Source organism: Medicago truncatula, chromosome 3 (assembly GCF_003473485.1).
Source record: "Medicago truncatula cultivar Jemalong A17 chromosome 3, MtrunA17r5.0-ANR, whole genome shotgun sequence".
NCBI lineage: Eukaryota > Viridiplantae > Streptophyta > Magnoliopsida > Fabales > Fabaceae > Medicago > Medicago truncatula.
Window position 1 is genome coordinate 1,723,339 of NC_053044.1, and position 15,873 is coordinate 1,739,211.

The window sequence follows — 15,873 nt, forward strand, 5'->3', positions numbered from 1 at the left end:
CGATAAAACCTTTATCTAAACTAACATCCTCTTTGAGCAAATTCTCCCACAACAACATGTCCTAAAGGAACGACAACCCACGATACTTATTACCATCACATGAAGGTTAAAAGATCGTCGACTATCGATTATTCCATTCAAAGCCCAATCTTGGTCCGGACCTCCAAATAATGTCTAGTGCTTTGGCCACCTCCTCTAAATCCTTTACAATAGTCTCATCATCAAGATACCAAGCATTAAGAAGAAACTTGCAACTGTATATGATATTTTTGTGAAAGTGAATCAAAATTGGAGTTTTAAATTTGTCAAAATCAGTGGCCGAATGGAGAAATCGGGGCCTGGTTTTGACGGTGTTTTTCAGCCTTTTCTTTACGTGGAAAATCGGTGGCTGAAGAGAAAAATCAGGGCCCGATTTTGCCACCAGAAAATAAAACAGAAATGTATTTTCGGGCTTAGATTTGTTCTAGTTTTTTGAGGGATACTTTTACTATAAATATAGAACTTGTATCAAAAGTAAACCTTGATGTAGAGAGTCTGAAAATAAGGGTTTAGAAGTTAACAAGAAAACTAGTGTTTGTATATAGTTTGCTCTTGGCAACAAACACTAGGGTTAGGATTGATTCACCATGGGAAACACTATTAGGATTGAGTCTCTTGATCACGGGAAGAGATTGGGACTTTGGGTAGAAATAGACGGGAGACTTATTCGTGTAACCCTTTGATATGTCTTTTGTAAAGTTACTTTTGGAACGGATGGCTGCTCTCTCCACCAGACTAGGTCAGTATTAGACCGAACTGGGTAAACAAATTTTGTGTATTCTCTCTTTCTTTTCTCTCGATGTTTTCTAATTTTTTCTTGTGTTTATAATTGTTCCCACGTTGATATTGATTGCTTGATTATTTTTCTCACATCAAATTTTTTACCTTTTAAATTTTTTAAAAAGCAATTATTAAAATTTTAAACAAAATTGCTCCTTAAAATCTTAAACAAATGCTTTGGTTATTTTATAGCTGATGTTCCTCCATGTTGCTTTAAAATGGCCGATGTGGGACAGTATTAAAATGTTAGTTTGAAAGCTTAAACTAGAGAAGTATTTTACAACATTCTTGGTTTTACCATTCATTCAAAATACTCTTCCACTTCCATATATATATATATAGACACGCTGTCGAACCAACCCATAAATCAATCGAGTCGAACTATATACAACTCAAGTTCAGCTTATTTATTTAACATACAAAATTTTCAGCTTAAGTTCAACTCATTTGGTTCATGAACCAAGTTCAACAAGATAATTGTTGAATCGAATTCTGAACTATTGTCGAGTTGGTTCGGTTCATTACAAACCAAGCCACACATAATTGTTAAACTAATATTAGGATTCCTAATATTACATCCATGGATTCAGAAATTAAGATGAGTAGTAACAGCAAAGGTGCAAACAAGAAAATCATACATAAATAGTAAACACTATTTCACAATTCAAAACTATCACAAAGTTCCATATTCAATATATATATAGATGTAATTACACATTACACACACCAAATCACATAAAACAAAAAAGGAACCACAATTAAGTGTTTCTTAACAATCTCAAAAGAAAAAACTTTGATTCCTAGTGTTCAATTTCTCTCTAGTGCTTAGTAGCATATTGATTAATAAGTGAAAGAGCATTACTAGTAACTTGAGCAACATTAACCATTCTTGATCTAATAGAGGCTTTCATTCTTCCATCAAGTGCTTTTCCACCAAATCCATCACTACAAGTGCTTTCATCAGTCAAAGCTGAGCTAACCCATGTCTCAACATTGCTTATATGCCAACTGAAATCCTCACCTTGGATCTTGCAAAGTTTAAGCTCTTTTAGTGAACGGCTAAGCCTATCAACACTATCAGTGATTTCTTCAACACAATCATGAAGAGCAGCATATTCTCTTGGTTTAAGACCTTTGAAACTTTTGCACTTTGTAACAAAGCCTTTAGTGGATTGAGTTTTGTTCAGGCTAAGTGATAAAGCTGTTTGGACCAATTGATGAGGGTCTTGTTGGATTGTTGTTGCATAGACAGAGAGAGATTCAACACAAAGTGTTGGGTATGATGTTGTGCTACATGAGGATTTGATGAAGTTTGTTGGTGTTGAAGTTGCAATAGAGAGGAGAGTCAAGAAAAGGAAAACAAGGGTAAACTTTGTTGCCATGTTTGATTTTGAGGGTTTAGAGGAAAACACAAGATTTTGTTTTGTGGTTGGTTGTGACTTGTGAGAATGAGAATATGAATCTACGTATTATATAGAGATATAGATATGAGGGTTTGGCGTGTTAGTCAATAGTTCACACAACTATATCATGTGGTGGGGTATCATCATTTGATTATGAAAAACCAAAAACATTAATTTAGTGTAGGAACACTTTATTTACACTCCAAGTCGGTCTCTCTTTCTCATGTAAAGGTAAAGCAGATATTAACAAATGTTAATTTTTTTCACTTAAAAAAAAGGAAAATGCTGATGAGAGTCTCGACGACCATCATTAAAAGTTTAAAGTAGTAAGTTTTAATGAAAATATATGTATTTAATGAATTAAAATTTAAAATATTTAATTTTTTAAATAAATGTATTAGAATAACTTTTTTATTCAATATCCTTAAAGAATGTCCTAAAAATATTCATTAACAAGACCCAATAACAAATTTGTCGATCTATCTATGATTGAAGAAATCAACAATAATTTCATTGATTTTTATTGTAAGTAAGTTTTCTCCTTTTTACTCACGAGTGTATAAATGTACAAAATAAATATAAGAGAGAATATTCTTACGAAAATTCTCAAAAAACAACCTTTCAAATACTCTCTTCGTTTTTAAATATAAATAAAATTGACTTTTTAGATTCATTCACTTAATAATATATGTGGTTAATCATTAAATAAATGAATTAAAAAATTAATTTTATTTATATTTAAACAGGAGTATCATTTTTATTTTTATTTTAGGGGAAGGAGTATCATTTTTCTTTACTTGATCCGATAATTGATGAATTTGGATTATAGTCCAAAAATGAATAGATAAAACGGTCTTAGTCAGTGAGGGCCCACGTAGCAGAAATCTAGCAAAATTATTGGGTTTCGTGAAGAAAAAAAATGGGAATGCCATTATCTTTGGCAACTCATGCAGTGACACGCGGTAATGTTTTCTGAATTTCTGTCTTCTGAGTAGGCACATGTGCAACTTGTACCTTTCTTTTGTCATTGCTACTTTTTTATTTGTTTTAAATCAAAGTGTTCTTCTCATCAACCGACTTGACAAAATCAGATTTGGTTAGATTGATGATACGGATTAGTGATTTTTTTAGCAATACTTCTCCTCCTTTTTTTAATCTAAGTTTTTTCTGAGAGGAACAAAATTATTTTGCTTTAGTCAAAAATTCATTACTTCTACATCCTAATTTAAAATTGTTAGTATAACTAATAATATATGTAAATTTTGTATACTAAATAACTTTTGTATTAATGTATCTCTCAAAAAAAAAAACTTTTGTATTAATGTATAGAATATTAGTTTTTAGGCTTAAATAAGAAAAACGTCATGGTAAGTACACACATTTTTGGTTTTAGTCCCTGTATCTTTTTTTGTTGCGAAACAACTCCTATATTTACTTAACATTTTGACATTCGTCCCTGCCGTCCGTTTCCGTCAAAAAAACGCTTCGCTGGTTAACGGACCAATATGTGGCATATGATGAGTTGACAATTGGTTATTAGAGGGACTAAAACCAAAAACGCAAATTTACATAGGGACGAAAATAAAAAACGTAATCATCAAAATTTGAATTTTAAAACATATTATTTCCACCTTCTTCCTCACTATGTTCTTTCTCTCTTCTTCATTTCTGCCATTCCCACCCTCCCATAGCTTTGCGCTCTAACACCAAAAACTCATTTCATTGAACAATGTCTTCTCATTCCATTTGTCAATTATCATCAAATGAGTTGCCAATACGTGGTTGCAGAAAAATTATGAGGATGTTCATCTCCAATTCGCTTGCCATGCTGCTACAACATAAAAAATTGATAAAGAGAAAGAGTCATTAAGCATTAATGTTGCAACATTTCAGAGGTAATTGAGAAAACTTAAATTCTCATAGTTGATTGAAGCAACCAATGGCTTCTCAGCAGCAAGCCTCATTGGTTGTGTTGGTTTTGGTGAAGTGTCTAAGGCCACACTCAAAAACGGAACATGTGTCGTGATAAAGAAGCTCATTCGACTGAGTTGCCAAGGTGGTAGAGAATTCATGGTTGAGATGGAAACCTTAGAAAAAATCAAGCATAAAAAGCTTGTCCCTTTATTGGGATACTGCAAAGTAGGAGAAGAGAGGTTACTTGTTTATGAATACATGGAATATGGAAGCCTAGAAGAGATACTCCACAGAAGAATAAAAGACATGTGATCGATGAATTTTAACATGGGAAGAAAGGAAGAAGATTGCAAGAGGTGCTGCTAAAGGACTTTTTTTTCTGCATCATAATTGCATCACTCACATCATACACTAAGACATGAAGTCAAGCAATGTATTACTTGCTAATGAAATGGAGTCAAGAGTCTTGGATTTCGGAATGACAAGACTAATAAGTGCACTTGATACACATCTCAGTGTAAGCACACTAGCAGGAACACCTGGATATGTTCCACTAGAGTATTACCAAAGTTTTAGGTGCACTGCAAAGGGTGATGTTTATTCATTTGGTGTTGTAATGTTGGAACTTCTTAATGGGAAAAGGCCTGGTGATAAGGAGGATTTTGGTGACACAAACTTTGTTGGATAGGCTAAGATTAAGATGCGCGAAGGGAAAGAAATGGAAGTAATTAACACTGATTTGCTTTTGGAGACTCAAGGAGGAACAAATGAAGCAGAACTGAAAGAAGTAATTGACACTTATAGGCAACTCATTTTATGATGAATGAGAAATGGAATGAGAAGACATTGTTGAAGGAAATAGGGTTTGAGTTTTTGGGCGCAAGCAATTAAAGAAAGAACAAATAGGGGAAGAAGAATGAAGCAATTAAAGTAAGAACAAATAGGGGAAGAAGAAGGAAAGAACAGAGAGAGGAAGAAGAAGGAAAACCTGGTTTTTAAAATTTAAAAATTGATGATTACGTTTTTTTAAATTAGTCCCTATGTTAATTTGCTTTTTTGGTTTTAGTCCCTATACTAACCCCAGTCATCAACTAGTGCCAACCTGTGAAGTCCGGATACGAGATACGATACGGATACGATACTGCACCGATACGTCGATACGGTAAAATTTCAAAAATCAAGATACGATACGGCTGGGATACGTTAATAAAAAAAATTATATAATTAAATGTACTATATAATTATAACCATTTTTTTATTATGCAAGTATATTAACAAACACAAGAAACCAGGCTCGTAGCACATTAATATAAATATAATATTGACGATTAAGAGAGTGGTCATTAGTCAATTACATACGCAATATATACCAAAAAGAGCACCATCAGTGTTATACATCAATGCTACACTATATTCAAAATGAACCTGTTAGTGATATACTATATCGATCCAAAAAAGAATCACTATATCCAAAAAAAGAACACATCAGTACTAAGAGTTAACACTAACAAGTAACTGACGTTTACATCTCCTCTCCTCCATTCCCATCATCAAGATACAGATCAACTTCCAAATCCGGTTCATCCAAAGACAACTCTGCTAACTCAATTCCAACACCATCAAGCGGTTCATGCGCATCTCCTCTAATGTCCCACATTCTTGATTGTCCTTTCTTATATCCACATTCTTTCCTTGACAATAGTCGAAGATTAATATGCACATAAACCAAATCTTCTACCCTTTTTGGATCCATTTTGTTTCTTTTCAAAGAATGGATAAAAGAGAAAGTACTCAAATTTCTCTCACAACAGGAGGAAGAAAAAGGTTGCACAAAGAACAAGGTTGCACTGGAAGCTTTAAAGCAAACTTTTGGATAGTTCGACGGTGGCCAAAGTGGACGGCGATCACTTTGGAAGAAAAAGTTGGAACCCTAATTTCTTAGAAAGGGAAAGATGCAATTGGTTGGGTGGTGTGGTGTGGGTCGTACTGGCACCAAAGAAAGATAAAGGAAATGTATATATATTATAGTAATATAATGTTTTTATTCTTATTTTTTACATAAAAAAAAAAACAGAAATCAAAATAATATAAAAAAACACAAGTATCCGTGCGTATCGGGATGTATCGGATAATTATTTTTTTTAAAAATAAAATTTAATATTTGGATACTCTCCGGATACGTATCGGGAAGTATCGGGCAGGTATCGGTGCAGGATATGCAGTGGATACGGTACGTTATCCATTTTGAAGTATCGGGGCTTCACAGGTGCCAACTCACGAAGTGCCACATATTGCTCTGTTAGCCAGCTCATCGTTTTTTTTTTCACGGAATTGGACGGCAAGGATTAGATCCAAAATGTTCGGTAAATACAGGGTTTGTCTCGCAACAAAAAAATTACAAGGACTAAATCTTTTACTTTTTTAAGCCTAGTTTTTATTTTTGGACATGCAGAGATTCTTATACTTAGTAGGCATATTAATAAATGAAACTTATATTAGAGTTAGTAATAAAATAAATGGAGCTACCTTCCCCTCAAAATAAATAAATAAATGGAGTACCTGGTCGACAGTACTTCAAAAATCATTTTCACACTTGATCCTGTTGTGACTGCAGCCATGTGATAAACAATCCTTTTCTTGTGATAACCACAAATTTGGACTTGTCTAGAAGCTGGACCATGGCACATCAATTTATTTGATTTAATTATTATTTTTTCAGTATAATATACGACATGTATTTTTATAATTCTCTTATTGATGAATAAATTATTTAAAGAATCTATCAAAATTGAAGTGTTAAAATGTAAAGAGTTGAAGCTGTATCAAGTATTAATAAAAGTCTCTTAGAAAAACTATTTTGTTTTATCTATTTTAATAAAGGGAAATATTAACGAGTGTCTCTGGAGTACTTTTAAGACATTTAAATAATCATTTTTTATGAAAACATGTGTAATGAAAATCAAAATATTTGACTTTTTTATAAATTAATTTATTCTTTTTGAATCCTTAAAGAATGCTCCGGAAACACTCGTTAACAAGATCCTTTAATAAATTTATTGATGTGGCCTTTAATTTTGGTACACGTAATTGGTGGTCGAGTCCGCTTTTATGTATGGGCATCGATTGACTTTGTTGTAATTTGACAGGATGTTGCTCTTTCTGTGATTGTTATGGCACGCCTTGTGCTTCAACAATTTCGTTGTTCATAATAATATAATTCATTTTTGTTTCTTAAAAAATAAATAAATTATTGATGTGCTACAATTAATATGTCCTGATTTTGATGTGCCAACATAACTGAAATGTCATTTTGTCATTTAATAATTTATATAATCTAAATTACATTTAATTGTATTAGGCTTAATTATATCCTTTTAAGAAATTAATATATCCAAAATAAGTTGAGCAATATGTTTCAACCTTTGAATAAAATAAAATGATTTTTTGGATTCAGACCAAACCCTAGCAATAAGTTTTCACACCTATCAAGTACAAGTGCTTAGAACTTATTGACAATGTACGGAGTTGATCATTTTGCCGACTTGCTATCCTGAAAATTATACTATTATGTATAGTTGCTAAAATAACTTCCTCCACTATGGTACAAAATGTATAGTTTGAAACGCATTATTATTATAAAAAGTTTTATTAACAGCTTATTCCTATTACCACGTTCAAGGAAGTGTGGACGCAATGATTTTGAAAATGGCTCTGTTCCAATTTTATAGCATATTGGAGTTTGTTATGGGTCTTTTTCAATGATTCGGGATGTTGGCTCTTCTGATTTTGGATCGATTGAAAGCAGCATGAGGGAATATATACAAAGGTATTTTAGTGTTAATCAAAACCAACACTAAAAATTAGATCAATAAACACACATAAAATCCCAAATATTGAAGGAGATTGGAGAGTCCAATTGATTGGAGATAAAAGTTGAAGGTTTTAAATATGGTGGTTGGGTCTAACATAAACACACAAAATCGGCTCTGATATCATCTTTAAAATTGTGGTTGAACCAAAAACAATCTCACAAAATCAGCTTTGTAGAGTTGTGTTAGATCCAACCACCTTTTCTAAAATGTTATCAAAGCTCCGTTAAGATCTATTGAGCCACTTGCTATCAGGTTTGCGTCATCGGATAAAAGATGGCCTAAACATGTGTTTATAAGTGGGTGTAATCATCACCCCACAAGCCGGTTTTGTGAGGTTGTGTTATACCTAAGCATGATTTCAAAGATAAAATCAAAGTCTATTGATCGGGCCACCAACTATTTATATACACGTACCAAGCCTAACAGTGATGGGTGTGAGGGTGTATTAGGAAAAACCTAAGTCTCACATCATATCGATATTACTCTTGATGAGAGTTTATAAAGGTGAGACACTCACCTTATAAATCGGTTTTATAAGAATGAACTAGGCTCAAAATTTCAAGAAAAGGAATAAAAGATATTTAAGAATATCTTATCAAACTAACATGAAGAAGGAGAAAATAATAACTTCACAACTATTAACTAAAATACTCAAATTTTCTATCATATATTTTCTATTGATCACAATAATTCATCACAAATGTATTTTGCCAAATATACCAATTTGCATAAGACCATTTCACATTTAGGACATGCCAACTAATGCCTAACCAAATCCTTCAAAGAAACTAATGTCTAACTAAGAAGCCAATGAATTTCCCAAGGTCCCACATACAACAAATTTCTTTGATATGTTTATGCGTGGGGTGACTAATTTCTCAACTCTCTCCTCATTATGCAGCATGGCATTAAGTTCCCATACAAAGATGAAGAGACAAAGAGGCCAATGCCAGTAAAGACCATTTTCCATTTCCAATTGAAGGGTCCCTTTTCGTTATTATGGATTTGAAATTCCTACCCATGCATGTGAAAGCTAGTTTATAATTGCCCCTAAGATGTGCCATACATGTGCGGTGTGTTTTGGAATAATTTAATAGGACATCCTGCTTTTTTCAATTGTCGGGTTTTTTTTAAAATAAAAATAAAAAATCTATTATAATTTTTAGAATTAAATATTTAAATTTTTTGTTTTAGTTATGTTAAAAAATTTCTTCAACTATTACTCCTTCAATAGTTTTTCATCCACTTTTGATCTTTAATTTTAACTTAGGCCATATGTTGTATCTTTCAGATTTTTAATGAGTTTTTGAAAGAAAAAAAAATGTGTAGAATATTATAAGAATCTAACCAAATAAAATTAGAATATTTCAATAAAATATGAAATTTTAAGTGCCAAAAAGATAAAAGTATATATTTAATTCACCTCTTGGTAAAATAGTTTTGTTGAGTTTTGACTTTAAATTTGATATTGAAGTTTTAGGGAGATCGTGGCACGTTGTTTGGAGATCGTGGCACAATTTGTGTTGTGAAGTTTGAAGCGAGCCACTGAAAATGTTGTGGCACGAAAGGAAGGCATTATGACACAATTTAAGGATAACGTTCAGATTGTACGGTGTACAAATGTGAAATTGTGGCACGATGGAAACACATCGTGGCACGATTGAACTGAATTTGAGATACTATTTAAGCACTCATTGACCCATTTGTTGATTGAGATTAAGAATCTCATGGAAATCAAATGAGAGAAATTTATGGAACTTAGAAACTAAAGGTTGAGGGTCTTTGGGTGAGATTCAAATGTTTCAAATGTGAATCTTGGAGAACCAAAAGAGAAGGTTTTTCGGAAAGGGTTGGTGCATTTTGGGAAGAGATTCATGGGGTTGGAAAACACATGAGTGGATAATCATTTATGAGCAACTTTGGTGAGTCTTGTGAGACCAAAAGAGAAGATCCTTAGAAAATCAAAGGCTAAGGGTTGGTTATCTTTTGGGGTTAGAATCTAGAGTTGGGAAACACCTTGTATCAGTGAAGTCATCGAGTCTCTTGTTCATGGAAATAGATTGAGAAAATGGTAGAAATTAAGTTCGTTCTTCGAGAGCTTATTGATGCTAATTTCTTGTATCGTTTTTAATCTCTTTGTAAAGAACTCATTTATAGTGAAGTGGAGAGATCTCTCTTCCCCATAGTAGATCATTGTTAGACCGATTTGGTACACATCTATTTGGTGTTGTTCTCTTTCTCTACTCTCTTTATCTTGTTTATTTTTTTGGTTCGATTGTGGTTTTATTTTACACTAGGTTTCTAGATTAGATCTAGATCTACTATTGTTGGTTGTAGTTATGTTGGTTATTGGTTGTCATTGATGTTTGTCCCACACATCTAAATTTCATTGATGTGAGATTTAGAGTTACCGAATTCACAATAATTGGCATCCACCGTGGATAAAGATGAGAAGTTTGTCAAGTGAGCACCATGGTTACATCTTGGAGATGGAATAAAACATGATTAACGGAAGTGTATGGAAGCATTGAAGGGTAAGACGGTGATGTTGAGAAACCTAGCACAATCAAAGAAGATAAAGTGTTAAGAAAGGAGGTCATGATGATGATATTGTGGATGTGATGTGTGTGTTTCCAAAGGTCAATTTGAGTTTGGAAAGGTGGAGGTAACAATACTTATTTTCAACATTATAGGTGGAGTTGCAATGTGAAAGACATAATGTACACATTGAATGGTACGACTTTGGATATGTTGGGTGTTATGCTCTAGTTATGAGCAAGGGAATGAAGTAGATAAAATAGTCACAAGGAAGGGGGGGTTTGAATTGTGACCCTTTAAAAATTATCCTGAAACTTAAAAATGATTCTCAAGTTGTTTACTTGGAATTATGTTAACTTTCTGACTTCAGAATGTTCTGAAGTTCATAAACAAAATTGTTTACTAAAGTATAAGTGTAAGTGTGTGTTGTGTATACTGTAAATAAAAGAGTATAGAGAAGAAAGAAAGAACACACAAAGAGTTATAGTGGTTCACCCAATGTGGGCTAGTCCACTCCCCACAATCCTGTGAGAGTTTCCACTAAGATGCTTGAGATAACCTCTCAAGTCCTGCACCTTACAATCTTGTTCACCTGAACAATTACAATCTTGTATTCTCTAAGCCTCGGCAGGCTTGCACCTTCTTGCTAAGTTAACCACTTAGACTTTTACAACCTTTGCTCAACCTAACACTTTAGGACCTCTAAAAGCTAGATGAGACTTTGTTACAATTTGTATGGAAGTTGGATGTTTGTAAAACAAACAGTGGAAGAAGAAGAAGAAGAGGTTATCCTACAGATAACAAGAGTATTGATTTGCACTAAGTTGATGAAAGACTTAGAGATTGATCAATTTCAGTTTGCAAAAGCTTCAAACAAAATCAGAGTTGTTTTCTTGTATGCTTTGCAATGGTGCAAGTTTTGCTAAGGCCAAGCCCTCTATTTATAGAGTCTTTGGGCTCATATAGCCGTTGTAGGGTGTCCAATGGTGTTATGCCATGTGTCCTGGGTCCCACAAGCTTTAACTTGAAATTCTGGGCAAACATTCTGATCTCTGATGAACATCAGAATGTTGTTGTGTTCATGATGATCTTCATCTGGGTTCATCATGTTCTTCATCTGGGTTCATCATGTATGAATGAACACATGAAGTTCTGGGCTATGCATATGCTTTTCATATGAATTTCTGGACAATAACCAATGTATGGACTTTTCTTCATACATCAGAATGTTCCTTTCCCAGATTTTGTCTTGGAACCGGTGCAGGAGGATTTAGTGGGATTCTGCATCTTCATGCCCATGCTTTGAGAGATTGTGTTGTCCTTGTTCAGTACCAACTCTCAGACGTGTCTATCTCTTGTTGAAGATGACAGATTTGCTTTGCTTTTGCTTTTTGCTTTTCACCTACTATACTGTTCATAAAGTAAGCATGAGCTGAGCTTGAACATTCTGATCATCAGAATGTTCCATCTGTTTCACTTAGGATGATTTGTAAGACTATCATTTGATGTAATCAAATCCTAATAGTGAAACAATAATGAAGAGCAGTGATGATAACATCTAGGATGATATTCCTTTGTGAAATATTCCTAGTACATCAATGTTCATAGTCTTAAATGAACATTGAATGCCTTCTTTGACATAACTCTTGTATATGCCTTTATTGCTTGATTGATCCATGCAAATGTACTTTCCTGGACATATATTCATGTCACATGTGCCTTGCATGACCTTGATCACAGTTCTTGCGATTCTTGGCTTGTATAAGAACAACCTTCTGAACTAGGTTGCTTCTGAACTTGTTGCTTCTGAACAACCTTCTGAACTAGGTTGCTTCTGAACTTGGTTGCTTCTGAACATTCTGATCTTCGAGCAACATTCTGATCTAACTTTCTGACCTCAGTGTTAGATCATGAATTCAAATGTCCTTTGATTTCTTGATTCTTGGTATGATTCAAACCTTGTTCCTGTCTTAGTAAAACACTCAAGAGCACAAGTTAAATACCAAGGAATTAATCAAAGTCCATTAATTCTTTAATCATATTGGTTTATTATCTTTAAAATTAATTAGGGATTTTGCCTCAACAAGGAATTCTTCAAGAGAACATAAGACATTCTGGGGTTTGAAAATTGTTTAGCACGATTTGTGGGATTTCCTAAAGAGACCAAGGGTAATTAGAGGCAAGTGAATCTTCAAGATGAAGGATTTGATCACTCAAGAGAGCTAAAGAGGTTATGGTTTAGACTTGTGGAACTACCTAAAAATCCTAGTGTAGCAGAGTGAAGAGATCTTCAAAAGTGTGAAAGGTATTCCGAGGTTTGTAGAGGTAAAGGTGAAAGCTTGTGGGACTACAAAGTGTAGTTGGATGCAAGGAGAAAAAGTAAAACTTGGAAGCTTGTGGGACTACCGATGGTGGTTACATACAAGTGGAGGTCGGTGTGTAGATCAAGGTCCAAGTGAGGATTTGGACTTGATTGGTTTTGTCTTGAGGAATAGTTCAAGGCAAGGTTAAGGAGCAAGGTGATTGATGGTTAAAATGGCATCACCGCAAATTTAGAGTCAAGGAGGAGAATTTTTGAGTTTTGACTAAAAATTTGTTGTTGAAGATTCAGTGAAATCGTGGCACGCTATGTGGATATTGTGATTGATGGTTAAAATAGCATCACTGCAAGTTTTTGTTTTCTATTAATATCTCAAAATTTGTTATTAGTTCCTCTAAAAATAATTCAGCATGTTTTGATTCTCAAAATATTTTCCGTTTCAATTTTCGATGTTTTTTTAAGTTATCTCATGTGTAACCTTCATATTTTTAAATGAATTTTAACCAAAATGTTTAGAATATTATAAAATATTTTCCACAAAAATTGATAATTTTTAAACAAAATATGAAGTAAACATCGAAAATTTTAAAACTTAATTCATCATTTTTTAAAAATATTTAAACTTTTGCAAAAGAGAATCGTATAGTGTACTAAAAATGAGTGTATAAAATAATTGAAAATTTTAAAAGAGACACATGAGTTTTCTTAAAAGCAAGGATCAATAATCACAATGGAAAACATTCGAGACCAAAACTTGCTGAAAATTGTTTGAGGAATTAACATCAAAGTTTTATAGGATCAAAACTTATTTAACTGTAAATCTTTTCAAGGATAGGAGGAGGACCAGGAAGTATTAGGGAGATGGGTCTAAATGAAGAAGATGGACATTGTTATGGTTTGATTTGTAATTAAAATATTCGTTTTTTTTTTTTTTTTACAAAGCTCAATATTATAAATCACTTGTATAATTACGACGAGTGATGAGATGCCATGTTATTTATAAAAACCACCATATATATGAGATTATATTTTTTTACAAAGCTCAATATTATAAATCACTTGTATAATTACGGCAAATGATGAGATGCCGTGTTATTTATAAAAACAACCACATATATGAGATTATATATAAACAACATTTTAATCCGACTTATGCCTAGTAAATAAATTTTGAAATTCCTTAAAAAAAAAACCTCAAATGAAAATAAATTAAGGGTCAAATGCATCTAAAGGTCCTTTAAGTTTTTCGTTTTTCCCAAAGTCGTCATTTAAGTTTCAAAAGTCCCAAACAAATCCTTTTAGTTTTTGAATCGTTTCAAACAAGTCCTTTTAGAGGATGATGGTGATGATATAGATGATAGCAACAAAGATCATTATCCACCATTTGTCATGCCTAAAAAGATGACTAATTTTAAGTGGGTGTTAGGAGTCAGATTTGGTACCAAAGATGAGTTCAAGGAAGCAATTACCAACTATGCTATCTACAATAGGACTTGTTTGAAACGATTCAAAAATTAAAAGGACTTGTTTGAAACTTTTGAAACTTAAAGGACGACTTTGAGAAAAATGAAAAACTTAAAGGACCTTTAGATGCATTTGACCTAAACTAAACTTAGACTAACAAAAAAATTCTTGTAATCAAAGCCATATAGAATAATATTAAATATCCATGTTACTATTGCATATTTGCGTCAATGTAGATCGCAAATAATATTTTAATCATTTTAATATTCAAAAACTCCTATAACTTTGTCAAAACAAAAAGTTTAGAGAAGGTTTTCAATATTAAAATGATTAAAATATTATTTACGATCTACATTGACACAAAGATTAATTAATTTTGCTTTGATTTCAACTAATATTAATTTTTTAAATAATTAATCTTGATTATGAAAAGATTATAAGATGTTTTGCATAAAAAATTCAAGGACCGTGATACTCAAAGATTAATAGCTGGAGGTTACAACTAATGTGGTATGCTACTTATACATGTTCAAATTGATAGATGTATGTTATAATTCTATTGTAGTTGCGATTTGGAGAGAACTTTTTAATATTTTTTTTTTTAAAATGTAAGATTTATTAATAACCAACATAAAAGAATGAAACAACGGAACAAGAGACACCATCCAATAGAGGGCTACCACCAAAATTGATAAAACGCAACACCAAAAACAAGTCACACCCCACACAAACATAGACAAATCTTGTTACATAACCCTCAAACTTCCAACATCAACTATGTTTTATATGTGTGTGTATACATGCGTGTGTGAGCGCATGCGTGTGTGCGCGCATGCGTGTGCTGATTATTATAAGTCACACCCCACAAAAACATAGACAAATCTTGTGACATAACCCTCATTCATTCTTTACACCTAAAAACACAGATGATGCTTTTTATGTTTTTCCTCTCTTCTCCCTCTTTTGACTTGTATTGATGAGTCTTTCTTCCTTTCTTCTACTCCTACTATCCCTTTGGTTTCGAGTGGTCTTCGTACCATATAGAATGGTTTAATTGAACGATTAAATCATATTTGAGGGTGTTATTTCTCGAACGATTACTTACGGTGCAGTACGTAATCGAACAGGTGAACTAGACTATTTTATCCTAAACGCGGCGCGATTGTTAATCTACCTTGCACAAACTCGGGTAGTGCCGCAAAACGTCTTAAAGAAAGCGACCTGGTCGTGACTTAACTCGTTAATATCTTCGGTGTTGATTTCGTTTTTTTAAAAGGTACTTCTCTAAATCCGAAAACAACAATTTTAAGACGTTTCTAAAAACACCATGACTACCGAAAAAATTATCGCGTCTGGAACAACAATTGATTACAATAAGTCGTTTAAGTTTCACGACAGTCACTTCAAACGTTGGCAACAAAAAAATGCTATTTTTCTTAACCATGAAAAAAGCTTCCCGCGTCTTGAAGGAGGACATACCTGTGATATCAGTGAGTTCGATTCCTACCGAATAATAATGGTAAGGCTCTTATGGATACAAATA

At 33.0% G+C, this 15,873-nt stretch overlaps 1 protein-coding gene and 1 pseudogene across 1 annotated transcript; one reads left to right on the forward strand and one right to left on the reverse strand.

Moving 5' to 3' along the window:
• Positions 1–1,454: 1,454 nt before the first annotated feature.
• On the reverse strand, positions 1,455–2,281 carry LOC11422394 (21 kDa protein). Its single transcript, XM_003598191.4, has one exon. It carries the CDS (start codon positions 2,199–2,201, stop codon positions 1,638–1,640), a length of 564 nt encoding a protein of 187 aa, XP_003598239.1. The 5' UTR covers positions 2,202–2,281; the 3' UTR covers positions 1,455–1,637.
• An 860-nt stretch (positions 2,282–3,141) lies between these two features.
• On the forward strand, positions 3,142–5,042 carry LOC11415232 (serine/threonine-protein kinase BRI1-like 2; annotated as a pseudogene).
• The last annotated feature ends 10,831 nt before the right edge of the window (positions 5,043–15,873 follow it).